This window comes from Labrus mixtus, chromosome 5 (assembly GCF_963584025.1).
Source record: "Labrus mixtus chromosome 5, fLabMix1.1, whole genome shotgun sequence".
Lineage (NCBI taxonomy): Eukaryota > Metazoa > Chordata > Actinopteri > Labriformes > Labridae > Labrus > Labrus mixtus.
In genome coordinates, this window is record NC_083616.1 from 7,720,606 (window position 1) to 7,745,155 (window position 24,550).

Below are 24,550 nucleotides of genomic sequence, written 5' to 3' on the forward strand. Positions count from 1 at the left end.
ATTGGTGGGTGCGCTCATGTTAGGTTGCAGTGCCCCGCCTCCTGCACACTGGCAGCCGCTGTAGCTAGCAGCAGATGTTAGTCTGGATGCACACATTGAATGAAAGTCAGTTTAACAGGCTGTAACCACCAGAAACTAAGAATATCTGCGCTCAGGATAGTTATCTGACAGCTTATAGATACCGTGTGAGGCTGAGTCTATATAGAGACGTTTACATATTGGAAACAGACGGGTTGAAGATATTTGTGGAAGGAGAAGGTAAGAGATGTTAGACCAAGTATTTCTGGTTAGACAGGTAGGTTTGCTAGCTAACACTGCTCATTTTCTGTCACTGTTTGCCTGCTTTCTTCAAATGTAATATATCATGCATTTGTTAGCGTGAAGTTGACGCACTTGTTCTTAAATTCATGTCATTTTCTGAGTCGCTGTGTGCTCTTGTGCTAGTGCTACTACCGGTATTGGTGCTTGTTAACGTTAGCATTCCGGCTAAACTACAAATATCATGTTGCATGTCATCTGGACGAGCTGACTAGCTGCTTGCTAACCTTGTGTGGTGTGTGTTACATTTTGAAAGGCTGTTTCTGTATAGAATCTGTGCTGCAGGCTCGCAGATACCGACTCTGTGTGTGTGTGTGTGTCTGTGTGTGTGTGTGTGTGTGTGTGTCTGTGTGTGTGTCCAGGACCAGGCTGTGTGGGGCTATGCAGCTCGTCGTCGGGCTGGTCGCAGCGGTGCTGTCGCTGCTGGCAGAGCAGAGCTGTGCGGACAGCGGGGGCCCCAGCCTCGCCGATCGGGTTATCTGGGCTGTAAACGCCGGAGGTGAGGCACATGTAGACGTGCACGGCATTCACTTCAAGAAGGACCCATTGGAGGGAAAGGTTGGCAAATGTGAGTGGATTTTTATCATCGGTCAAGTGCTTATGAGTTTGTCTGTTCTGAGTGTTTCTGAATGACATTGTGGAGGTGTAAGTTGTCCTCAGAGGAATAGATATATCCAGCGGTATCCCCCTGCAAGCTCTGGCTTCCGCAAGTAATCACAAACCTAACGAGGAGTCAGCATAAAGCACCACAGCTCCGCCCCCTCTCAGCAAGTAGAGGAAGCAGGTGATGATGTGATCAGATTGACTGTAGGGAATCATTCCTGCCTCCAGTTATGAGGCTAAGATTCTGTAATAGCAAGTTGGAGTGATCACAATGTGGTAACTTGCCATTTAAGACAGAGGGGCTGTGTATTTCTGTGAGTGCAGGAAAAGGTCAAGGCTTGTGTAATGTGGTACGTACTAAACTTAAACCATGCTCAGTTTTCCAGTTATGGTGCTATTAATGTAGTGGTGAAAACACTAGTGCACACTGACTTAATGTTTTTCTTCTTTGTAGCATCTGATTATGGGTTACGGCTCCCAATACTCCGCTCCAGTCCTGATGACCAGGTTCTGTATCAGACAGAGCGCTACAATGAGGACACTTTTGGATATGATATTCCCATTCGGGAGGAGGGGGACTATAGCCTTGTTATGAAGTATGCTGAGGTGTACTTTGCCCAGTCACAACAAAAGGTATGACAATAAATCAATCCCATGTACTGAAGGTAACATTTTTAAAAACCAATGTGGGCCTGTTGCAGATTTATTTGATTAGTGTAATATGCACAGCTCCATCTGCAGCACTTAGAGCCCAGCTGAGCAGACAGTTGGACACAGTAGACATGAATACAAATGTGATTAAAAAAAATATGTACTATATTGTCTGCCATGTCTTTCCACCTCAACAATGATCTGCACAGTCTCAAAAATCCCATACCTGCTGTTTTCTGATCTTTGTTCAATTTTGCTTGTACCTTTTTATTTGTTGAATGAAAGGCATATTGTTGTCATTTTCTATGTACACCATGTGTGTATTAGCTGTTAATAATTTACACATTTGGTGTTTGATGTTCAAGGTGTTTGACGTCCGTCTAAACGGCCATGTGGTGGTGAAGGACCTGGATATCTTTGAACGAGTTGGTCACAGTACGGCTCATGATGAGATCGTCTCTTTCTCTATTAGACGTGGTAAACTGAGCGTGCAAGGAGAGGTGTCTACTTTCAATGGAAAGCTCACTGTGGAATTTGTAAAGGTGAGCTTTTTTACTTCAGAGAGTTTGTTCACTTACAACTTTTTCAGTGATTTGTTAATTGTGATCAGGTTGTTTTAAAAAAACAAAACAAAGAGACGAAAGGCATATAAACTGTTGCCGTGGTATCACAGTATTGAACTTTTGAATTTTGCCATTATTTGCATATAAAATTTGACTGTTTGACTTATTCAAACACGTGGCTGATGTGTAAATTTAAAAACACATTTCCATAAGATTGTGTGCTGACAGGCACTGCGAGTATGTGGGCCATGCAAATGACTGACATTAGTCCCACATTTGTTAGGCTTTCATATTATTATTTTACTCATCATGTAGTGCACCAATTAGCTTTGCTCCCAAGTGTGTATCAGACAACATCTGTCTCTACAGCCATTTTCAATTTCCCTGATGTTAAACATTTCTGCATATTAGTCATCGCTTGCCCTCGTTTCCATTTTTGATAAATATGATTGCTTGTTACTGTGATTCAGGGAAGTATGTTGCCGTGCTCCAAATGATCTATCTTTGTAATGATATTTAATGATCCTTTCCATCCTTTGAAAGTGTCTCAAATTTTACTCTGCAGTTTAACATTTTGCTTTTGCTGCCGTGGGCATGCAGCAGCACTGGTGTTAGAAAAATGTTTGGTTCAAGTGTCTCCCTTTCACATTTCCCAACCTCCTCTCTGTACTAGACACTTCCTTCAACCTAGTGTGTATGATATTTCCCATTTTGCCCTCCTTGCAATTAATACAGCACCATGTGATACTAGACTGTTGGCATGACTTTGTATTTACTGATAGGTGGGCGAGGGAGGAAAGTCAGAAAAGTTGATGACTGTGTATTGGCCATGTGAGTGTAATTTAATCCCCTGCTGCAAAATATGGCATAAATGACCAGGATCAAGATAGGAGTACTCCATAAAATCTCCGAAAGTGAAACTTGTGGAGTTATTCCATCACAGAGACTTTCAGTTAGAGGTATCTTTTAAACATGTGTTTGATACACACACATGGTTTCTCAGTTTTGGTTTTGGTTTCCTTTTAAACCTCACTGCGGATCTTCTAATGAAGTTTCATATCCCAGACAGTGAGATCAACTCTGATTCAGTATTTGAAGTATGAGAACTACTTAAAATACTGCTTATTTTTGCCTCAGGCCATAGGACTGCTTTGTGTTTTGTTGCCTTCACTTTTAAGCCCTGGGTTTCAACTAATGAAAGACTTTGTACCTGTAGGCTAAATCTGTAGGGTGACGTACTTCAAAACCTTTTTTTTTTTCCTGCAGTGACCTCTTTCTTCTTAATAAATTTTTTTCCTTGAGATCTCTGGCCCTCACTGCTTTTTTCTCTCCTTAACAAGATTCAAGTGGGACACACTGTTCACTCTTTTTTGCGAACGCTAAACTATTCATATGAAATGACGAAATCTGCCAAGTGCAGGTGTTTTTGGTTTGCAGTCTCTACATTTCCAGTGTAAATTCACCTGCACCTTGTGGTGATTCCTTTAGTTTATATCACACAGTCTGATAAAATTAGAATTAAACATAGTTAAAAAGGCATTTTAATGATTATGTTCAGTCAAACCAAGCATTATTCTAAGGAATTGCTGCTCCAACCAGACAAAGACATGTACAGTATATATAATGATAATCATTGTAAACTAAAGATTAGGATCACATTAATTACTATAGCCTTTTAACAAATGTTGCTCTGTTGTCCATGCTTGAATACTGTACTGATGCGTTCTGTGTTTTAGGGTTATTATGACAACCCGAAGGTCTGCGCTCTCTATGTAATGAAGGGGACTTCAGAAGGTGAGTCTCTAGATGGCAAACATGCCTCTCAGCATTTTACATAAATCTCAGATTAGCTTGAAGATAGTGATACCTGCTCCACCATTGGGAATCATTTTAGAACAGTAGTTGTAACCTAGGTAGTAGCAGTGTTATAAACAGTTTAACATGTCCATATAATTGATGCACACATTTCCTTCGATTTGATTTTTTTACCGTCCTGACCCCATCATTCTTATGGCTTTTTTATTTGACAGATGTGCCCCCTCTTCAGCCTCACCCTGGCTTGGAGAAGCCTGAGGAAGATGAGGAAGAAGAGGAGGAAGGTGAGGCAGGAGAAGAAGGTGGGAAGAAAAAGATCCTTGTAGATATAAAGAGCAGGGTCCAGTCAGGCCCCCGAACACCAAACCCATACGCAGCTGACAACAGCAGCCTAATGTTTCCCATCCTGGTGGCGTTCGGGGTGTTCATCCCCACACTGTTCTGCCTCTGTCGGCTGTGAGCGACGCCAAGTGATCGAGGAGACGTCAAACTGACGTGAGGGACTATGAAGAGAGAGGCAGGGAAGGGAGCGGGGGTCAAGGTGGCAACAGCAGCCCAGGTAAAATCATACACAGAAGAGAGCTCGGAGAAAACCATGACAACGAACGACACAAAGAGACAATAACTTTTCGGGAAGCAGCTAGGTGATGAGGCAAATGCTGCCGTCATATTCTGCCGTTGGGGTGGGAAAGGAGGTGTAGGAAGTGTTTGCTGCACACTTCTTTGTGAATGTGTTTTGCATCCACCTCTGCTGCCCCTTTTGAACTATTGTAGTCATTTCCACTCAGAAGACGGGCAGATCTTACAGATGCCAGTGTGCACGGTTTAAAATCCCATTTCAGCAGCCAAGAGATGCACAGGAGTGATTCGTCTGGGCCTGTTTTATAAACTAAAAGAATTGTTTTGTACTGGGTTTAAATAAGAGTACATGAGTCAAACGGATAGTGGGAATACGCTTCTCCATTTTTTTTTTTTTTTAAATTGTCACTTTTTTGTGTTTTGTTCCACTCAGATCTAGTTAGTCCTTTGTTGACGTGCCATCATCCATTTGCCATAAGTCATTGAAAGAAGAAACTAGGAGTGTTGAACCACTGGCCTTTACATTCATACAGTTTGGATTAGAAAAAATTATTATTCCACAAAATAGATCCAGGGCCATGAAGAGTGTCAAACCACCCTCACAGGTTATTTTTCTTATTCAAGGATGAATCCATTTCTAAATTTTACAGTTTACAAGGTTAGATTGCTGAACATTCAATGGCTGCTTTAGTAACTGTTGAGCACACACAATTGCTTTTAGTGAGAGGCAAAGTTAATGCTGTGAAGTGCTTAAGCTTCAGTGAGTCAGGATCTTTACATCGCTCGCTGTATTTTCTGTGACCTCTGCCTTTTCTATTCATTCATTAATTATGCATGCATGCCTTTTTTTGTTTCACCAAAGAATGTCTTTGTTTTACCTGGTCAGAGGAAGAAGGCTTGTTGGCTTGGTTTTAATTTGACAAGTAGCTCGGAAAAATACCAATCTGTGACACCTCTGTGGCACTTCAGTTGAAATGGGGTGTACTTGGACCTACACTACCCTCCTGTATCACAATGAATTACTTTAGAGGGATAGTGTGTTAGCCTCTTCTTACATCAGTGGCTAACTGGGAAGATAGTAGTAATAGTTGTTTTGTCCCAAATATGTGTTGCAATTGAAAACAGAATGCTGTGTAGACTCTGCTAGCCCATAAATTTAAGTCCTTTATGTTATTTAAACCTTAGGGAACAGGCTGCTGCAGTTTAATACAATGACAATAAATCCTGAGTCTGGGCCAGACACCTTCCAGATTTCTCTGTGTCCTCATCAAGCAAGAGATGAAAGAGCCTATCATTGGTGCGAGTAGAAAATCAAATGTTTACTAGATGTTTGAAATCAACATTTATTGTGCTCCCCTCATTTTTCCCTCAGCCTTTTCAAATCTGTTGTCTTAAAACTTCATTATGTGGACTGTAGCATTCTGTTATTTAAGTGTAAACGTTTAGTGCAATGGAGCAACATGGTCTGGTCCCCGATTTGACAAAGCATACTAAGTGCAAATTTTTATTTTGGGCCTTTATGAAAATCTTGTTTGCCTTTCCCCCCCAACTTGTCCCCATTATAGAGTCAGCTATGTGTGCTTAGCTTTTTGGTATCCTTCTCTGCTTTCCTTGGACTGAAAAGCAGCTTTGTTCTTCATTTTTAGTGGAGTTGTGTTGTGAACCCTCCTATTTATGTATCTTGTTACCTCCCTAAAGTGCTTAGCTCAACTCCAAGGAAGATTTTGTAACTTTGCCTGTTTCACTAATGCGTCTTAAATGTCCCCTGGCTCTCCCCCCTCGCTAGTATTGCTGTTACCATTCGCAGTACTTGAGGAAAAAAAACAACATTAATAATTCAGGTGTGGTGGTTCCTTCCTCGCTCCCTGATTCTCCTTTCCCATTTTGATTGAGGTGGGCAAGAAGATTGTGCCAGATATTATTTTGTCAGTTTATGTTTTTCTTTTTTAATTTATCGAAGGTTGAATCATATTGAAGACGTGTAAGCACCTTTTTTTTTTTCTCTCTCTCTCTGAAAAGATGCAAAAAGTTCATTTAATTCAGCACCAAAGTCACCGTGTTCTCTTCCGCCGCAAGTCTACACAGCTGCGTGTGTATATAAGGTACAAGATCACACAGTTTATCGTGTGACACCTGTTTTGTTCTCTTCACTTTTGAGTTGTAGGTGAGGTGTTTTATGTTGAGTTTGTTCTCCTGAGGAAGACTTGGTGGCCTTTCTTCAAGGGAGGAATGGTGGTTGGTACAGAGAATAAAACAAGCAGTCAGATCAACTGACTGCTGGAAAGTAGAATAAATGAGATTATATCTGAAAATGTGGGATCTTCCATTCTATTATGTATAATTTCAATCAGAGCGGGGCTGATCTGGAGATGTTTTATAATACACTTGGATTTATATGTTTGAAATTTTTTCCTCAGGATCTGGTTTATTTGAGTTTTATTTTTAAACGTGATATTTTATTGGTGTGACATTTTGCACTGCCTCATGTATTTTAAAATCATTTTTTTGTGTGTTTGTCTTGTTTGCCTTGAATTATTGAATACATTGTGCTTTACCATGATTCGCCTTGAGGTTGCTCTTCTGTTGGCTTATATCAAATTAGTCTCTTTTTCTTCTCTGTTAAACAACTTTGCAGGGCTATATTTTTTATTCCGCGCACGCACGCACACACACAAACACACGGCTCTCGTTAGAAGTAAGGGATTTCTGTCAGTATATTAATACGTCTCCAGGCTGTTGTTACAACCAACTAGGCGCAAAGCCTGTCAAAATAAAGCAAAGGTGACTGTGCAGCCCTCGTGTTACGACTGCAGCTTCTTGCAGGCTTGGTTTTTTAAAAAAATATTTTCAAAACATCCTATAATTGAATGAACTGGAGTGGAATGAAGATCTGCTCTGTTTTTTTATTTTTCACATGAGAACCAAAGAATTGCTGCAATTCCATTCAAACGAAAACATGGCGTCCAAACATGACGTTAAAGGTTCTTCTTTTTTTTTTTTTTTTTCATTCTTTTGTTTTACTCACCTGATAAAGCTGTGAATAAAACAGGGGGAAAAAACATGTCATGTCTTGTATCCAGACTTGTTGTCACTGCTAATTAATTTACCGCCATGACACCCAGTCTTTAAATTTTCATCCTCAGTCATTTTAATTGCTCCGATTTAATTACTGTAAATTTGTTTGGGATGACCTTTTTCCGCTTGTTGCTCTTTTTCTTTGTTTCTCATTATTTAAGAAACGGAACATGTGAGATGAATTTAAACTGAGACAAATTTGAACAGCAAAACATCATCCAGGCAGCAGACCACACACACACACGATGAGGTAACAGAGTGTGTGTGTATAATGAGTCCTACTGTACAGCTATACATGTGCTGGGGAAAGAAATACTTCTCTGAGGGCTGCAGACGGCAGCAGGTGGACTGAAAAATGTATCTGAGATCCCTGATCTTACTCAGATGTGGCATATTATCTGCAAAATGGGAAATGCTGATAAATGCTGTCTCTTTTTAATAAATGTGCTATTTTATCTACATGCGTTGCTATTTTCTGAGTTGCCATGAGGCCCTTTGTGTGGTACTTGAGCTGTAGCCTTGTGTTAAATTAGGTTTGTCTTAACAAGTACTGTGCCTGTTAATCAGCAGCGTCCAAAGTGTGAAGCATTATAGTTATGCAACTTTGTGATGAGTGGGCTTTAAAAGTTTTGTCTAACAATGTCACTGGACAACTTCGCAGCACAAGTTGTTGAGGGGTCACAGCACACGTACAGACCCTTTTTGCTTGTCCAGGTGTTGTTTCCCACCAACTGTGAAAACTTCTTTAAATAGAGGTTTGGATAAGAAAAGTCTAAAAGAGGAACACAGCTGAACAAAGTTGACAGAGCAATGTCAACGGACAGAAATGGCTTCACACTATGAGTAGTAAGACATTGTTATAGTGAGCTTTAATAACCAAAGAACAACTCCATAAAGATACAGTATTTCATATTCACTATTTACATATGTGTGTAAATATATTTCACAAAAAATAACATTCATAAATAATAGATTTGATGTTGAAGTGCATCATTTTGTTCCCTGAGTCAGCTGCGTGAGCCGACAGACATTTCAGAACACGGTCCTGATTCAGGTTGACTTCACCTGTAGTACAGAGTAATGAAAGGTGTGTGTGAGAGGTGAACACCACCAGTTCTGCAAGACACCTCCGATCCAGCCTGACTGCATCCCAGGACCAAGCCCAGCTCAAGAGGAGGCAGCGTGTTGGCGTCCCCTCCCCCCCACATATCGCCATCAGTGTCCTGCAGAGCCCCCAAAGAGGGCTTTTCTCCTGCTCGATCCTCTCTGGAAGAAAACACCACCTGCCGCATGTTCACCAAACTGGGACCCCCTCTGGCACCACCAGCGGCCTCCTGCAGACTCTGGAAAAGCCAAAGCAGGTCCAACCTCAGCTCCACCGTGTCAGCCCGAGACCACAAACTGTACCTGACGGAGGCGAGAGAAGACAGAGTCAGACGCCTTGAGTCAACTGTGCGACTCCCGAGGTTGAAATGAAACATTCATGTGAATTTTGGGGCGAGTGAAGATCAAATGAAGAGAAGTGTTTACCTTGTTGGAAGGTCACGCTTTGCTAAGGATGACAGCACAGGGTGGATGTCCAGATGTTGCGGGTTGGAGACTTGGAGGTGGAGCTCGGCTCTCATAACTGTCAATGATAAAATGTCCCTAGTGAGGAGAAACTCCACATCTGTATCTGAGGAGGAGGAGAAGAGTAGTCAGTTTAAAAGAAGCACAGGCTCCATTTTGGATTTTGGTAAATCCCAGGGATCAGAGGCACAGCAGAGGTGATGTTTTCACTCCTCAAACCTCGTTAATCTGTCAGCAGGATTTCTCCACAATACTTGGAGGAGACATTAAGCCGGCTAAGACCCATTTGAATGCAGATAACATTGTCCTCTGTTTAGCTGCATGAATCGAGCTGTAAATGTAGCACAGTGGTCTCACTTTTACAGCTTATGACATACTGTAGTGTCACTATTTCTCACAATGGGTTTCCCCTATCATGCATCTGTTTTGTGAAATGTGATGTCATGAGCTTTTTGTGAGTCTGAATGGGATCTTGCACGTGTGAATCTTCAAAAGTGTTGCTGTATCTTAAAAAAACAACTGCTGTCTGCTATCTCAACAGTCCTCTGGATTTTACATATCTGACCAAATGTTTGATCCAAAGTAGAGGTAACAAGATTGTCCTCATTTAAACCTGGACTCACTAGCTGTGTGACCTTGATTACAAAAGCAAAGATTTAAATTCAGCATGGTTGCTGCTTTTTCTTTGACTCCAGCTCATCGGGGGCCATGTACTACTGTAGTTTTAAATCGAGCCACGCATGACCATTACACACATAGGAAAAGGTCAAAGTCATACAGAAAAAGATTTCCAACCTAAGAAGACATGAGTTCAGCTGGATGTCCTTTGTCTTACCTCCTCTCAAGCGACCTTGTATTCCCTTTACGCTCCTGCAGTTGAGTCCCTCCTGACAGCAGCGGTAAACCCGTCTGACGAAGCTGAAAAGATGCTTTCCTGGAAACACCAGGCCCCGAGAGACGCCTGGGGAAAAGGGCCGAACGCGGAGCTGCAGCACTGTTGGATTATCCTCCAGAGTTTGTTTCGTGTTTTCCAGCCAAGGCGCCGCCAGCTCCGCGCACTGCTCCCGGTGCGACCCGGCGACCCCGCGTCTCCACCGCCTCGACGCGTCCACGCGTAAAGTTTGCCCGGAGGATTCGCCCGCGGATTTCGGCGACTGTGACAGAAATCCCCGCGCGTACACCGCTCGACCAAATACTCCACTGTCACTTGTCATTACTGATAGAAGAAATAAAGCAATCCAAATGCAGCACAGAGAGGCCATTGCGATTACTAAATCCAGTTCGTCGGGTCAGCTTCTGTGTGGTGCCAACTCCAAACTCTGCCTCCAATGAGTCTTCTCTGACTCCTATATACCCCACTGACAATGGGGACATCTTACCACTTAGAATTTGAATCCTGACCCTGCTCACAGACCCTGCCCCTCTTTTACTCCATGCCCTTAACCACCCATTTGCCCCCCACTGTTTTCTTTTAATGCGCGTGCATAATGAGGCGCCCCGAAGAGCACCGAGCCCATCCATTCAAATTCAGCTACTTAGCTAATGACTCTACTGATTCCATATTTGGATCATCAAGAACGATCTTATTTACAACACATGCGTACAGAAAACATTCTCATACAACATGAATAAAAAGGTTTTGTGACCATGTGTTTGGCTTCCAGATAGGGCTCGCGCACGTCTTTCCCGAGGCTAGTTGTGACCACTTTGGAACAAAGCATTAAATCCCAAGTCTGAAAACAATGGGTCCGGCTTGCAGGGTCACATGCAGGCCGCTGATGACCCTCATAAGTCCGTGTAACTCCTGTGGTTTTAAACAAGCATTCGCTAAAGTAGTTCACACAGGACCCAAGAGTGAGAGGATCATGTATTCATTTAATTTCCACCAATAACACACTACAGTAAATCACAGTGCATCCCTTCTCAGCACACTTTCCAATACATATGAAGTTGTTAAAGGGCAACAACAAAAAAAAACGTAGATCTAACAGCTGTACAGTCAAATCAAAAATAAACAGTTGATTTGAAATAAATAGACACATGAAACAAGCTTGTTTTAGAATTGATAAATGTATGCAATAAACCAATAAGGTTTTTCAGTGTGTGCTGTAAGGAATAGCATGATTGGGTACTAAGATAGAAAAGGTTTAATGTTGCTACAGTATACACTTTCTATTAAATTAATAAAAACAAGTGGATGTGACTGAAAAGACGATATAAATGCAGAGTGTAAATCTCACTAAATGTGTAAACAGACGCTTCATACTTCATACTTTTCAGCCCTGGATAGAAAAAGTGAGGTTTTTACTAACACAATGGGGCGGAAGTGTGAACAAATTGTATTTAATCTAGCAAAGACCTGGTTGCAAACGTAACTTCATCTTCCGACAATCTTCTCTGTCAGACTAATGGTACATTTTATTCTAAGCGCTGTTCTGAATATAAGTGCAATAAGGTTTCATAACACACGATATGCTGAAATCTATTGGAGGAACAACTACAGCAGCTAATAAACAGAGGGAGCTGAAATCATGTTATAAACATTTCTTAGATTTTACAGTTTACTCACAGGACAGCTCTACTTATTAACAGAGAACAGCTTCTCTTGAACACTGAGAGCAGACATCATGACGCTGTGACCTCAGAGCAGGTTGACTCCGTGTTTCAGCAGTCTGTGTCGGGCCTTGCTGGGCAGCGAGAAAGCACTGTCCTGGTAGTTAGGGATGCCTGAGTTCCTCAGCGATCCCCCATACTGCTGGAAGTAAGTCTCCTGGGCCACGCTGCGGGTTCCATACACTGCAGCACCAGCACTCCTGCAGGGAAAATGTCCCATACACTTACATCATGGCATTAGAAACAAAAAATATAGAGCAGTTTTCTTCTTTAGTTAGCACGGCATGTTTGAGTGTTGTCCATGCAAGTAGAAGTTGATTTTGCAGGGATGCGATGATAGACTACAAGAACTGACAGATCCAATCCCAACCCCCGACTTTTACGTGTTGAGTCATGAAAGGCTTGATAAACCCCCCCCAACCACCACCACCATGTCACTGCCATACTGACCTGATAATAGCCTCCTGCAGAGTTTCAGTGTTACAGAAATGCGAGTGAAGCAGTGATGTGGCTCTCACAAAAGGACGCTCCGGGGCTCCCCCTGGTCGACCAGACAGGTTGGCTGCAGAGACACACAATAACAAGAGAGTCAGTCCCACAGTGGCACATTAACCTGGACAGGCATGCTTGCTGCACAAAAGAATGCTGATCACAGTCTTACTAATTAGCCGTTAGCTCATGCAAAGACAAATATAAACAACCCCCCCCCCCCCCCCCCTATCCCCTGTGCCGCCCAGGTAGAGACACACAGGGGCGGAAGATACTCACTCTAGAGGAAAAAGTGAAAGCTGGGGAACTGGAAGAGAAAGAATTATCAGAGACAAGTGGAAGCAGTGAAAGACAGCCAAGCAGAGTAAAAGAGAGATCTCAGAGAGGGGATGCATGAATATGATAGGAGGTGAAGAGATACATGAGAGTTATGGAAAAAGACAAGAGGTATACAGTATTAGTAATATTGGAACAAAGAGATACGTGAATATAACAGAAGCCTCACCTGTCAGTGTGCTCTGAATGCAGTCAAAATGGGCAAAGACGTAGGGTCCTGGAGTACCTGGGGCTCCTGGAGAGACGGTCCTTAAATGGGCCTCCAGCCCATTGAGTGACGCCAGGCTACTGTGATACTGGACACAAACCATGAACCAATATTAGCGTGACAAAGGCACACACACACACAAATGAGCACATTTATGCACAGTTGTTAGCGTGTCTTTTTCTCACCACTTCCTCCATAGATGCTGAGTCACTTAAGAAGTGAGGCTCTGCCAGCAGAGCCAGCACCAGGCCTTTAACCCGGTGCAGGTAAAGCATCATGGGAATCAGAGGGCTCTCCTCTGAGTTATCAAAGGAGCCAGAGCAAGGAGAAGGGCCGCTCATCTCTGCCTCACGGCCCGGAGAGCTGACACCTCTGCTGGCCTCTTCCAAAACCTTCTCTTCATGTTCATGCCCATACCCCGCCCCTCTAAAGTCAGCTCCACAAGCTGCGTCTCCATCCTCCCCAGCTCCGTTTAAAAGGGGGTTTTCTTCAAACACTGGGCTGTCTCCGTCCAGATGTACCCGACTGCTTCCACCCTCGTTGCTGAGAAAACTGTGGTAATAGGAAACTTCCAGCCCCTCCTCGTCAGCTTCATCAGAGTGATTTCCATTTGACAGAGGAGACTCAAGCAGCTGTGGTGGGGGGCTTACTGGATCTGCGGTGCTCTGCGATGTAGATGGGCTAAAAACTGAGCAGTCTGACAAGTGGGGGCTATAGGACACTTTGAGGTAAGACTGAGAGCAACCTGGATCTGAAGTCTCTGACTCTGTGAAGGTCATATCCGACAACGTTCTGGAGAGGCGGGTCCTCTGTGGGGGTGTGTCTTTGTGTGGGGTTGAATGGGAACTGGAGGGTAAGAAAACAGTTTGAGATATTTGAAATTCTCATTTCTTTTAAAGAGCTTCTGTGACTCAAACTATTTGTAAAGCAGCTACCCAAGCTCAATAGGGGATGAGGTTACCTGACATCTTTGTCGACAGGAGCCGATTGCAAGAACTGAAGTTCAGACATCGTCAGGAACACGGTGGTGGCGCAGACGTCACCTCCAAATGGGCTGGAGGTTCTCTCCACAGCGTGCCTCGGGGCCTAAGTCAACATAAAAACAGCCACTTAGGAATTTCTTCTGTAAAAGGAATAGCTCTCAGTGTTGGTAAATATGCTTATTATCTTTCTTGAGGGAAGGTAGAGAAGATGACCAAAATTACTTTTTTGACTAATGTATCTAGAGCCAGTAGCCTGTTAGCTTAGCCTAGCATAAAGTCTGAAAAAAAGGGGGACAGTTCGCCCAGCTTTGTTCATAGGAAACAAATCTGAACCGCCTCCAAAGAAATAGTAAAGCACATGACCCTATAAAATGGCAAATGGTTGTTTTATAATTACTGGTACAAATAAAACACAATAAAATGTTATGCTAAGCTAACGAGTTGCTGGCTTCAGCATTACAGGGTTCTATGAGGGTTACACCAATTTGCTCAGCAGACTCTGGGCAGACAGTTAATAAACATGAACCAAATGTTAAAGTATTTTAATAAAGCTACTCCTCTAATGTGTCTGGAACTAAATCTCTGGGACGGGTAACTGTAATGATAGAAGATAAGTAGGAACTAATGTATGTATGTGTACATAGGGGGACGATAATAAGGAACGGACTATGAGAGTTGAATAAAAGTTACTAGTCGACTACACAAGGTCTCCCGTCCATTATTACAAAGGACCCCCAAATAACATGTTACAGTAACGGTAAATAATATGAAGCTGCTGTGATACAATCATCAACGCCCCTTCCTGCTCGCTTGCAGTGAATATTTCCTGCTGCGTTAACACACGGGCTTATCCTCACTTCATGTGGCCGTTATCGTTCACACATGTAGCTCATCCTGAAAGTGTCTGCAAATCTTCTGCTGATTGGGGTTTTGAGCATGTGTAAAAACACTCTAGGGTTTTCTTTTTTTCAAAGTGAAATACAAGTTGTATTATTCCTATGATTTTAGTGCAAAAGTCCAGGGGAGGGGGGGGGGGTGAAAATGTGTGAGGTCAGTAAAAATGTCACCCACACAACTACAGCAATTCTGATCTGTTTCAGGGAGGAGACAAACGTCAACGCCTCGTTTAGTGGTTTTTGGCCATCATGACCTACCTTGTTGTATGTCTCAATCTCATGAACCATCACCTTCATGGTGAGCTGTGGACTCATCTGTGTGCTTACAACTCTGCAGACGAAACAAAGAAAAGTCAGACTTCCCAAACTGCTTTTCACTAAAAGTCTCCAGCTGTCAGGTGGAGTTTGCTAAAATGTCAGCTTACCTTCCTCTGAAGAGAATACAGCCTGCTAACACTAGAGGGCAGCGCTGACATGCCTGCAGGATGAGGGCAGCTTTGAGAAGGAGCAGTGGATCAACCTGGGGACAAGAATACAATGTCTTACCTTTCAGTGCATGTAAGAAGACATGAATCAAGAGGTGATAAATATAAAATGCACAAGGACATTACTGTAGTAGTTTAATTATTTCTGTTATACTTGATTGTGGATGTTGGAATATTCACTTTTTTAACATCAACTACTATATCATGACACTTGGCATGTCTCTTTGTGTTTCACATAATCCAGAAAACACGAGAGAATTTCAATCAACCTTTTCAGTCACTACATTATTCAAAAGGTAGAAAAAGAATAAAACAAGGATAAGGCGCTTAAATGTTGGCCAAGACACACCGAGCTCTTTCTCAACGTCATGCACATTGCGACACATTCATATCCTGTCTGAAAACATCGGTGTGCAGATGAGAAGTAGCTCGAGAGAAAATGACTGCAGGCTCTGAGTGTAGGACTCATTTGAACATGAATGTTTTCTTACATTAGTCGAGTCAAGAGTCCTCAAGCAGCTGAAGATGTAATGAAGCTCTGAGCATCCTGATTGCAGGTGTGAGAGGTACTGCGCCCATCGAGCAGCCAACAACTCTCGACTGTTTATCTGCAGTGCAAAGCAAAGATCAGATTACAAGGTGCAAATAGTGTGAAATAAGAAAAAAGAACCAAAGCAGATTCAATCTTTCTAAAAACAAAACAACAAAAACTGTGCACTAATCTAGTCTTTTTAAAACACACCACTAATAGATAAGAGAGTACTGCACCTGGTAGCTCCGTCTGACGGCTCCATTGTAGAAACAAAAGAGGTTTATAAGCTGATCCAGGAGCTCACACACACTGCTGGTGGGGACTTCCAGTGAGCAGCCCAGAGCCTGAGAGATCCAACAAAAATAATAATAACATTAAAGGGTCATGTTCGGGGAAAAAGGACGGACAAATAACATTAGAAGCAGCTTATATAAGACGCCGGCAGGACGAATGTGTGCTCACTCACCCAGAAGAAGTCATCTTTCATGCGGATGGCAAACTTGTTGCGGCGCAGCCTCAGTATGCGCACAGGAGACAAAGACAGCTCGGAGACACAGCGGCCCACGCCAGCGAGCTGACCACACAGCAGATCCTGCCTATCTAAAGAGGTCTGACAGAAACACACACGTGTGGTTTAAAACAACACAACACACAAGCAGACAAGGAGAAAGTATCAAATGACGTCAAAGTCAACAAACTCTGTTTAACATTTAACTTTCACATGTCTAAAGGGTCAAACCTCTTCAGGGTAGAAGTAGCAGATTCCCTGTCTTGTAGGGTCGCCCTCTCCTTTGACTTTTGATCCATCGTAGAGGAAGAAATAAGTACACCTGCAACGCAAATACAAATAAGAGTCTGAATGTAATGGCCTTAAAGCAAACTCAGATGTTCACATTGTCTTCAGAGTTGTATGAATGGTTTCCCTGGACTCTGATGCTACAGGCGGCTGTTTTATTTATATAAGCATTTGACTAAAAAAAATGACAAGCATTTATTAAAACTGTTCTTGTGATTGTTTAGCAATTCGAATGTCGCAGTCAATCAATTACACTTTATTATTTCGCCTAGAAAACAACTGGTTTGGACTAAGTTATGTTTCATAACAAACAAAACAACAAATAGAAATAGCCCAAATGTGTCACAACAATGTAAGCTCACACACATGATAATAAACTATTTTGTTATTCTATGGGTGTAGATTTTAGATTCTGCTCCACATTTGAGTTTCTTTGCATAAACAGGTGTAGGAGAAAAGTCTGCAGGTAAACTGGACAACTTTCAAACTTTACTTTGATGTGTGTGCCAGGTTTCAACAACAATAACAACAAAAAATGTAAGCCTCCTTTTTCGTTTACAACACTATTAGGTTTAATTTAAGCTTATTAGGGGAAGGAGGATTGAACAACAGACTGTATATAGAAGTGGTGTGTCCAGAGAGCATGAGGACTGAGGGTTCAGCTCACGCTCAGAGCCAGTTTGTAAACCTGACACAAAACTGAAACAGGTCTGAATCTCAGCTAATCTTACCTTCTTGAGTTGGACGGCATAAGTTCAGCCATCGCCGACACACAGCCCAGAAAAAGCCAAATGTTTCTCAGTCATCGGTTATATCTTGTATCCATGTATTTCCAACCAAACCAGCTTATGATGCTGCGAACAAAAAAAGTACAAGTGGATGTTGTAACCGCGCCTCCGAGAAGATGTTAGGCTTCAAAATCCTCAACAACAACAACAACAAAACACAGTACGGACGACATTTGGTAAAGAAAAAGAGATGTTACATCATTACACAACGACAGCGATGGGCAGTGTTTCATCCCCTGTGTGTGCCCTGTTCTTCAGTGAAGACAGACAGTCACAGAGCTGCTGCTGCTGCTGCCACCTGAGGAATGCGCCTGCGGGTCAGTCACACGCAGCTCAAGTCATGTGAACGTATGGCAAGCTGTCAGGGACAAATAGTGTGCCGTTCACAATCGCTCAACAAGCCAAAAACAATAGCTTGCATGGAGGAAGTAATTCTACGAAATAGAAATCCGTTCATCTACAGGCTCATCTACTCAACGTGAGAAAGTCCAGCATTCATATTAACCGCAGCCTATATGTTTGAATATCTTTATCCAGACCCCTGGATTATATTCTATCACATTATAAAATCAGGTTTTCTATGACAAATCGTCATGTTCAACGTGGTGTATTTATATTTCTGTCAGGAGGTTGAATAAAAAACTCAACATGTGTGTCTGACAGTGAATTAAAAGAAAAATGTCAATACTATAAACTACAAAAAGGGCTCCGTGAATCTGTAACCTACAAATGCCTAAATTGGACTCATATTCTAGTTTTCACTAAATAGATCTGCTGACATTTGCAAACGAAATTGTTCTAATTTCTTGAAGCATTTCCAACTTTTTTTTTCCAATGTCCTGATTCACAACAACGATTACAAGCGCTCATTCTCTAACTCCATCTAACACATTTATGATGATGTGCTCAAGCTTTCATTTGCTTCCAAAGATAAACATTTGATAGCCCAGATAGACATTGAGTTCACTTTTCTTTAGTTTACAGTTTGACTTTTGAATAAAAATTGTTTTATGTCAAGTAACTTTGTCTAGAGTTTGATAGACTCTATAACTTCAGCTCCTTGTTCTTCTTAATTCTGTCTGCAGCTGCAGGAGAGCATGAACTTATAACTCTAACAACTATCTCTCACACTGATAACTAAAGATTTTTACATACTATTCTGTTTTTGTTTTGTTTTTCTTTCATTTTTGCTTTACTCAAACAATCAGATTTAAAAGTATCAACCAATAAAGAAATCCATGTATCTTCAGGGAATGTCACACATGGGTTCAGTAACTATATGGCGCCAATCATGTGCACAGACAGCGTAATAAACACGTTTACAGCACAGTATCTCTTGATGAAGCCGAGAAGAAGCCAATATTTACAGTCTGGATGAGACGTGTTTTCGGTACTCGATTGACGATGCCTTCATGAGTTGAACAGGAGCGCGCACAGCCGACTCAACCGACTGCTGGATTAAAGCGCGATCAAACTGGAACCAGCTGGTCGGGAGAGATTTTGCAGACATGTAACAAAAAAAAAACCTGAATCTGGGATCCTACTTCATCGGGTACATTGAGCCTTTATCTCTGGACGAGTGATTCTGTTCCCAAAAAGTGGAAACCAGTCCGCCATTTTGACTTGGCAGTGATCGCCGTGCATGTGCTGCAGGGTCACTGGATGATGAGACCTCAGAGACAGTGAACCTGCAGCTGACAGGAGAGCTGGAGAATGAAGAAGGGCTTCAGCTCTTTAAGGTTTCTGTATGCAGCTGCCTGTCTGTCGAAACCATAGTCTGAAACACTCAGACATCATGAGACACTTTGTTCCTGTAGTCTCAAACAACAACAGATACTTTCACAATAAGACACTCACCGACTGAACTACAAGTTTAAGAAATGAATGAAGGCTTTTATTGACAAACATCATGAACAGGCAGAATAAAATAAAAAATAAAAAAACAACTGATGAACAAAATATCAAACGGTGAAAGTCCATAAATATGTAATAAATAAACATGTACTATGAAGATGCTGGATCTTGAAAAGAGGCATTAGTAGAAACTTTAAGCCTTTAAACAAGACTTTGAGACAAATGTATTCCAGCATGAAACAGTTAAACCATAAAGATATCCAGGTATAAAAGCGTCTGCTCAGTGAATTGTAGGTAATGTGAATACATTTAGACATAGAACCAAAGTAAAAGTCTTTTTCAAGGTAAGGGAGACATATTCTGAAGCAGACTCTTCACTTCATAGATGGCCAGCCTTAGAACATGACTGTCATATCATACGCAAAGAGTCGTGAGTCTTGGTGTCAGTTTAAACTTTTTACTCGTGTTCTGTTTTTCAGATCTTAACACAACATTTTGAACAAATGTTTACAAAGTGTCTGATCTCCAGTTGACAGTGAAACAGCAGCTGAGCACGTGAAGGCCCTCATACAGGCTATGTGCTGCAGCCCAGACTCCATGGATAAAAAACCTCTAAGAAGAAGCTAAACACAGCGATAGCAGCAGGACAGGCCCAGCACAACATCCAGAGGGAAGATAATACATGTCTGCTGATGTTTCTACTCATCCTGTCAATGACCGGAGATATTCACAACAAAATGTGGAACATAATGACGTTCATTGTTCTCATTTGTCTGCTCATTTGCTGCTTTAATTTGGGGAACATGTATAAAAGAGCAATAGTCCCGACATGACTCAGCTGATGGATCAAATTGACCTTTACATTAAAAACATCAACTGTTTCATTCACATCAATCCAGTGGGCTACAGAACAGGCGAACCCGGTCCAAAGTGTGCAGATTCACTAAATCATTCATGTGATGAAGAATCCTTTAGGAGCTCCTTTACAGCACCCTCCTGAAAACCCTCAGTGGGCCTCGTGCCCGCTTTGAGGCTTTTTTTTTGACCCGGACAATTCTGTGAGTGTAATGACCTTTGAGCGAGTCAAGTGAAGATAACAATACTGTCGCAGCCTGAGGAGAACACTGTGGAGTGTGTGTGCTGTTGCATATCTACGGACGCAACATGCAAAACTGTGTCAGCGACAAATAGGTTTACAGAAAAATTGCAAACCAGATAGATCCTCACTCCCCCCCATAATAAACAAACTTACTGTTCTGAAGGCAACATCTGAGTCTACAGGACAAACCATGAGTCTGGATTCTGTTTCACTAATAGTTCTTCTGACTCCTGGGAAAAATATACACCGTCCCAATACCCACACTTTGCCCCTTTTGCCCCCATATCGCACATACTCACTAAGGGGTGAAAGACCGAAGGGCGTCCCAATTCTCTAGTGTTGCACCCTTTATGCACCCCTTCTGCAAGTGTGCATCAGCTTAAGGCTTTTACCCAGAATCCCTGCAGTGTCATGAAGTTTCGGACAGCTAACCAATGGGGAAGCACAACAACTGTTGCTCTCTGACAGGGAAGAGAGACAATGAAGAAGAAACTTCTTTTTCAGTGTAAGGTTATATCTCAATTTAACCTGGCTGTAAAACAGTTCCAATTGGAATAACATTAACCACAAAGTGAAAAAGAGTGACACGTTGCAGCTCTTATCAGAGGCACACATTAGCTGTAGAAACAGGTATATTAACTTAATATAGCAGGAGAAGAATTCTCCCGATACGGCCTGATGTCACTTTATCTTGTCATTCTCTGCAAATACTGTCTCAATTCCCTGCATAGTTAACATCATCATTCATTTTGTACTGTACATACCCCGTTTTTATTTTTATTTATCTTATCTATTCTGTTTAATGTGTATTTTGAGCTTTCTTGTCTGTGCCGTTGCAAAGCCCGAATTTCCCCTCTGGGGATCAATAAAGTATTATCCTATCCTAATACTCTGGTGTACATTTCTTATTAATTATTGCAGCTATAGTGTGAACAATACTACAGCCAGCAGCAGGTTTCCTCTGCTGAACCCAAACAGAAGTGACTCTGTCCCAGTTCTGTTTTCACAGATACAGCCCCTTTGAACGCACACCACTAAGAGCCCTTCCAGCAAATGTGCACTTCGAGGAAGACCATGGGGCGAAAGTGTGGATAATCAGACTGTACCTTTTTGGTATTACAGTTAATTTGTACTAGATACTATAGTAATTAATTAAACCTATTAAACAAGTTTTAAGGCGTTTTTTCTTAGAAACCTATATTTCAATGAACACATTTAATGCTCTTCATTAATCTGTTGCCTGTTCGGAAAAGTGGACTGGCCTTTTAGTTATCTATTTGTGATACAGCGCGTTCTCTACTTTCTACATATACTGTAAGTGGTTCTTAAAATCAAAGCGAGTACATTTGCTCCACACATACATTCACACACAGATGGGCTGATATATGCAAAGCACCAGGCAGCCCATCAAATAACAATGTCACACATTCACTATGACTGAAGAGGCAATTCAGGGTTCAGTGTTTCGCACAATATAACATGTGGACTGCAGGAGCTGGGGATCAAACCGCCAACCTACCTTTTAGAGGACGGCCCGCTCTTCCTCTGAGCCACAGTCGCCTCTTTTTCCATCTTTAAAATGTTGTTGTGAGTGACTCGGGCATGGAACACGAGTGTCGCTCTTCTATTATCTCTGCAGTGTAAATAAAGGTTAACTCATTGATTGATTCATATTAAATCAATCATGAATTGTTTGAACATATTACAACAGTGTATAAAAAAATGTGATTTTCTTTGATAAGTCACATCAGCTGTTTGTCTAGTAGTAAGATTTCTTTCTCCAGCTTCTTCATTTTAAGAGCTCTGAGTGCCATCTGTTGGTCTCGGTTCTCCATCTCCTTTCTGAGGTAGCTGCAGTAAAGAGCCCGTATGTCTTCTTTCTGCCTCTGTAAAAGAAACATACGAACACATGAGCTCACTATGTTCTTTGTTGTCTAATTTGTTGTCTGTATGTCATTGTTTATGTATTTGATGTTCAAGCTGCTCCAAACCAAATGCCCCAAGAGGGATTCATAAAGTAGTTTGACTTTAGTTCTCTCTCTTAAACAAACATCCACAGCCTCACCTCTGCACTTCTGTCGCTGGTTGCAGCACATGCTATGTTGGCCCTCTCCTGGAAGCTGCTGTTCTGCACATCCTACAAACAGTAACAAAATCTGTATGACAGTCCTCAAAGATAAAAAACCTCAATAAGACATGTTTAATAGCACCTACCCCTTCAAAGTGACTGTCGCTGACGTCTGTCTCATCGCTGCTCAGGCTCTCTGGTTCAGTCTTTGTTATAGGCAGCAGGAGGACAGGATGGCCTGAGATTGTACAGAGGGAGACCAACACTGAGTTAAAATGTGAGATTATTTAAAAAGGGGTTGAAATCTGAGGTTAATCATAAAAAAATTTAAAAAAAAATTAAAATGAGGTTCATAAACGTACCACTCATTAGAGAGCTTTCAGATTCTGTCAGTGGCTCGATACAGGCCCCTCCAGGGAGGACCTCCAACCTCAGCCGGTTGTCTTTGTGCTGCAGCACATCCTCCTCTGCAGAGTTCAGTGACGGGGTGGCTGACCCTGACTCATTCCTCATGACCTCCAACCTTCTTCTTTTTGCTGCATTAATACAAATGTAAGAGTAAACATGACGATCCTGCCAGACTTTTGAACAATGAGGAAGTTGAAGAAAGAAATGACTACCTGTTTGGACTATATTTTTATGTTTGACTTTCACTTGCTGCCATGTCCTTTTGTAGCCGCTGTCCGAAACCCTGGAGAAAATAATAATAACAGTAATAATACTATATAATAATAAGTTTTTAATCAGGTACGGTGACATTATATGCACATTTTATATCAGATATTAGAAACACTTGTGTTAAAAATGACTTTTAATAATCTCTTATCTTATGTAGATGTGTTCTTACGCATTTATTTTATCTGCAATTCTCTGCCATGCCTCCTCTCTGTTTCTAGAGGCACTGGTGGTGTTGGATTTGGCTGTCAGTATCTCTCTCTCTTCTTCATACAACTTCAAAATGAGGTCCTGCTCCTTAGGGCTGAAAAAATGTGCCCTCTCATTTTTTTTCATCATGAGGTAATCTATTAAAAAAACACACAGGAGAATGAAAGGAACTATTACTGAACAATTAAAATAGTCTTATTATTAAATAGTAATACAGTTTGTGGACATACAACTCACCTCTGTCCGCGTTCATGGATTCTGATCCGGGTTTCGGTGTGCGATTGGTCACCCCTGTGTGTGGAAGCGGGGTCGCGCAGATATCCGAGATGTTTCAATGCTAGATTTACTAATCAAATCGAAACCTACGATCGTGAGACGCAATGATCCCGAGCTTAATCGATGCGACTGTTAGTTACTGCACGAAGCATCATCTCACCTACTGTCCAGGCGATTGAAACGGGGAAGAGAAAAGCGGCGAAATTAAGCAATTTTTCCACCGCGCTTTGTTAACCCAGGCTTTTCTAATTCGGCTTAAAGCGCGTTCACGTGACAGAGGTGGAGCCGGGAACAAAGAGCGCGTCACGTGACAGGTTTAGCGCGTCACGTCGTATCATATTATCTATTGTTCCACATTGGACACTTCGAGGAGATGCAAAGATGACTTAATCCAGTGGAATACCTGATAATGAAATCATAATATGTAAATATGTAACTTGTCATTTATGACAATTCAAATGTACAGAGACAGCCTATTGGTTAATAAAACTGTCTATTCTGGTTAGATGACTAATTGTGTATTATGATCAGCAAAGGGCTTCATGAAGAACATTACACCCAGTGAGGAGTAAACATCAAGGGTCACTCAGTCAGAATCAGTTCCCCTGATTTCACCTAGTTCTCATACTCCACCTTCTACATTCATACAGTGAAACATCTCATGTATGTAAAGTCAAGTCATTTGACGTCCACATACTGCTCTCGGTGCAAGGCAAATTCCCCTAGAGGCAATAAAAGTTTCATTCATTCATTGTTTGGGAGACGATTCTCCCACCCCTGTGTGAAAAACAAAGAGCAGGTTGAAACAGACCTCTCTGAAGAGGCTTAATGAGGGACAAGTGAAATCACCCCAAAGCACTTCAATGCCTATAAAGAGCAACAAAAGCACATAGAAACCTAGAATGCTTCAACTTTGGGATCTAATTATCACACTGTTGCATGTTTTTTTTCCCCCCACAGCATACAAAGCTTGTTTTAGTCTAAAGATTACACATTTATTTTGCTTCAGCTGTTACAGTAAGAGTCAGTGATTAAAGCAGATACTCATCATTTCTATATTTGTATTTAT

General features: G+C 41.8%; 4 protein-coding genes across 6 annotated transcripts; 1 reads left to right on the forward strand and 3 right to left on the reverse strand.

The window, feature by feature from the left end:
- Positions 1-38: 38 nt before the first annotated feature.
- mlec (malectin) lies at positions 39-8,063 on the forward strand. The gene is made up of 6 exons (XM_061037552.1): positions 39-258; positions 681-886; positions 1,376-1,554; positions 1,938-2,114; positions 3,872-3,929; positions 4,166-8,063. The coding sequence occupies exons 2-6, from the start codon at positions 700-702 to the stop codon at positions 4,408-4,410; spliced, it is 846 nt and encodes a 281-aa protein (XP_060893535.1). The 5' UTR covers positions 39-258; positions 681-699; the 3' UTR covers positions 4,411-8,063.
- Positions 8,064-8,456: 393 nt separating this feature from the next.
- si:ch211-170d8.2 (uncharacterized protein LOC571755 homolog) lies at positions 8,457-10,939 on the reverse strand. The gene is made up of 3 exons (XM_061037551.1): positions 10,009-10,939; positions 9,135-9,279; positions 8,457-9,011 (listed from the first exon to the last, which is right to left on the reverse strand). Exons 1-3 carry the CDS (start codon positions 10,433-10,435, stop codon positions 8,666-8,668), a joined length of 918 nt encoding a protein of 305 aa, XP_060893534.1. The 5' UTR covers positions 10,436-10,939; the 3' UTR covers positions 8,457-8,665.
- Positions 10,940-11,028: 89 nt separating this feature from the next.
- Positions 11,029-17,593, reverse strand: hps4 (HPS4 biogenesis of lysosomal organelles complex 3 subunit 2). Of its 3 annotated transcripts, none has more exons than XM_061037548.1 (13): positions 17,497-17,593; positions 17,243-17,365; positions 16,455-16,545; positions 16,182-16,325; positions 15,952-16,059; positions 15,675-15,791; positions 15,124-15,218; positions 14,957-15,029; positions 13,781-13,905; positions 13,005-13,665; positions 12,781-12,907; positions 12,237-12,348; positions 11,029-11,986 (listed from the first exon to the last, which is right to left on the reverse strand). In XM_061037548.1, the coding sequence occupies exons 2-13, from the start codon at positions 17,272-17,274 to the stop codon at positions 11,815-11,817; spliced, it is 1,857 nt and encodes a 618-aa protein (XP_060893531.1). In that variant the 5' UTR covers positions 17,275-17,365; positions 17,497-17,593; the 3' UTR covers positions 11,029-11,814. The 3 variants fall into 3 exon arrangements, with proteins under 3 accessions (XP_060893531.1, XP_060893530.1, XP_060893533.1); XM_061037550.1 differs by lacking the exon at positions 17,497-17,593 and adding an exon at positions 12,555-12,582 and having other exon boundaries at positions 11,848-11,986; positions 17,243-17,470; XM_061037547.1 differs by lacking the exon at positions 17,497-17,593 and having other exon boundaries at positions 17,243-17,469.
- A 1,578-nt stretch (positions 17,594-19,171) lies between these two features.
- LOC132973896 (uncharacterized) lies at positions 19,172-23,826 on the reverse strand. Its single transcript, XM_061037553.1, has 7 exons — positions 23,443-23,826; positions 23,168-23,342; positions 22,941-23,011; positions 22,683-22,856; positions 22,467-22,558; positions 22,318-22,389; positions 19,172-22,138 (listed from the first exon to the last, which is right to left on the reverse strand). Exons 1-7 carry the CDS (start codon positions 23,456-23,458, stop codon positions 21,995-21,997), a joined length of 744 nt encoding a protein of 247 aa, XP_060893536.1. The 5' UTR covers positions 23,459-23,826; the 3' UTR covers positions 19,172-21,994.
- Positions 23,827-24,550: the final 724 nt, after the last annotated feature.

What these genes read in the sequence shown, in the direction of transcription:
- mlec (XM_061037552.1), top strand. Translation starts at nt 700, where the DNA reads ATGCAGCTCGTCGTCGGGCTGGTCGCAGCGGTGCTGTCGCTGCTGGCA. An exon ending in GGAGGGAAAGGTTGGCAAAT is followed by an intron (nt 887 to 1,375) that starts GTGAGTGGATTT and finishes TCTTCTTTGTAG; the next exon opens with CATCTGATTATGGGTTACGG. An exon ending in TCACTGTGGAATTTGTAAAG is followed by an intron (nt 2,115 to 3,871) that starts GTGAGCTTTTTT and finishes TCTGTGTTTTAG; the next exon opens with GGTTATTATGACAACCCGAA.
- si:ch211-170d8.2 (XM_061037551.1), bottom strand. Translation starts at nt 10,435, where the DNA reads ATGGCCTCTCTGTGCTGCATTTGGATTGCTTTATTTCTTCTATCAGTA. An exon ending in ACAAGGTCGCTTGAGAGGAG is followed by an intron (nt 9,280 to 10,008) that starts GTAAGACAAAGG and finishes CCTCCTCCTCAG; the next exon opens with ATACAGATGTGGAGTTTCTC. An exon ending in AAGCGTGACCTTCCAACAAG is followed by an intron (nt 9,012 to 9,134) that starts GTAAACACTTCT and finishes CGCCTCCGTCAG; the next exon opens with GTACAGTTTGTGGTCTCGGG.
- hps4 (XM_061037548.1), bottom strand. Translation starts at nt 17,274, where the DNA reads ATGGCTGAACTTATGCCGTCCAACTCAAGAAG. An exon ending in TGTATTCTCTTCAGAGGAAG is followed by an intron (nt 15,030 to 15,123) that starts GTAAGCTGACAT and finishes TTTCGTCTGCAG; the next exon opens with AGTTGTAAGCACACAGATGA. An exon ending in CAGCATCTATGGAGGAAGTG is followed by an intron (nt 12,908 to 13,004) that starts GTGAGAAAAAGA and finishes GTTTGTGTCCAG; the next exon opens with TATCACAGTAGCCTGGCGTC.
- LOC132973896 (XM_061037553.1), bottom strand. An exon ending in TGAAAGCTCTCTAATGAGTG is followed by an intron (nt 22,559 to 22,682) that starts GTACGTTTATGA and finishes GTACAATCTCAG; the next exon opens with GCCATCCTGTCCTCCTGCTG. An exon ending in GCGACAGTCACTTTGAAGGG is followed by an intron (nt 22,390 to 22,466) that starts GTAGGTGCTATT and finishes TACTGTTTGTAG; the next exon opens with GATGTGCAGAACAGCAGCTT.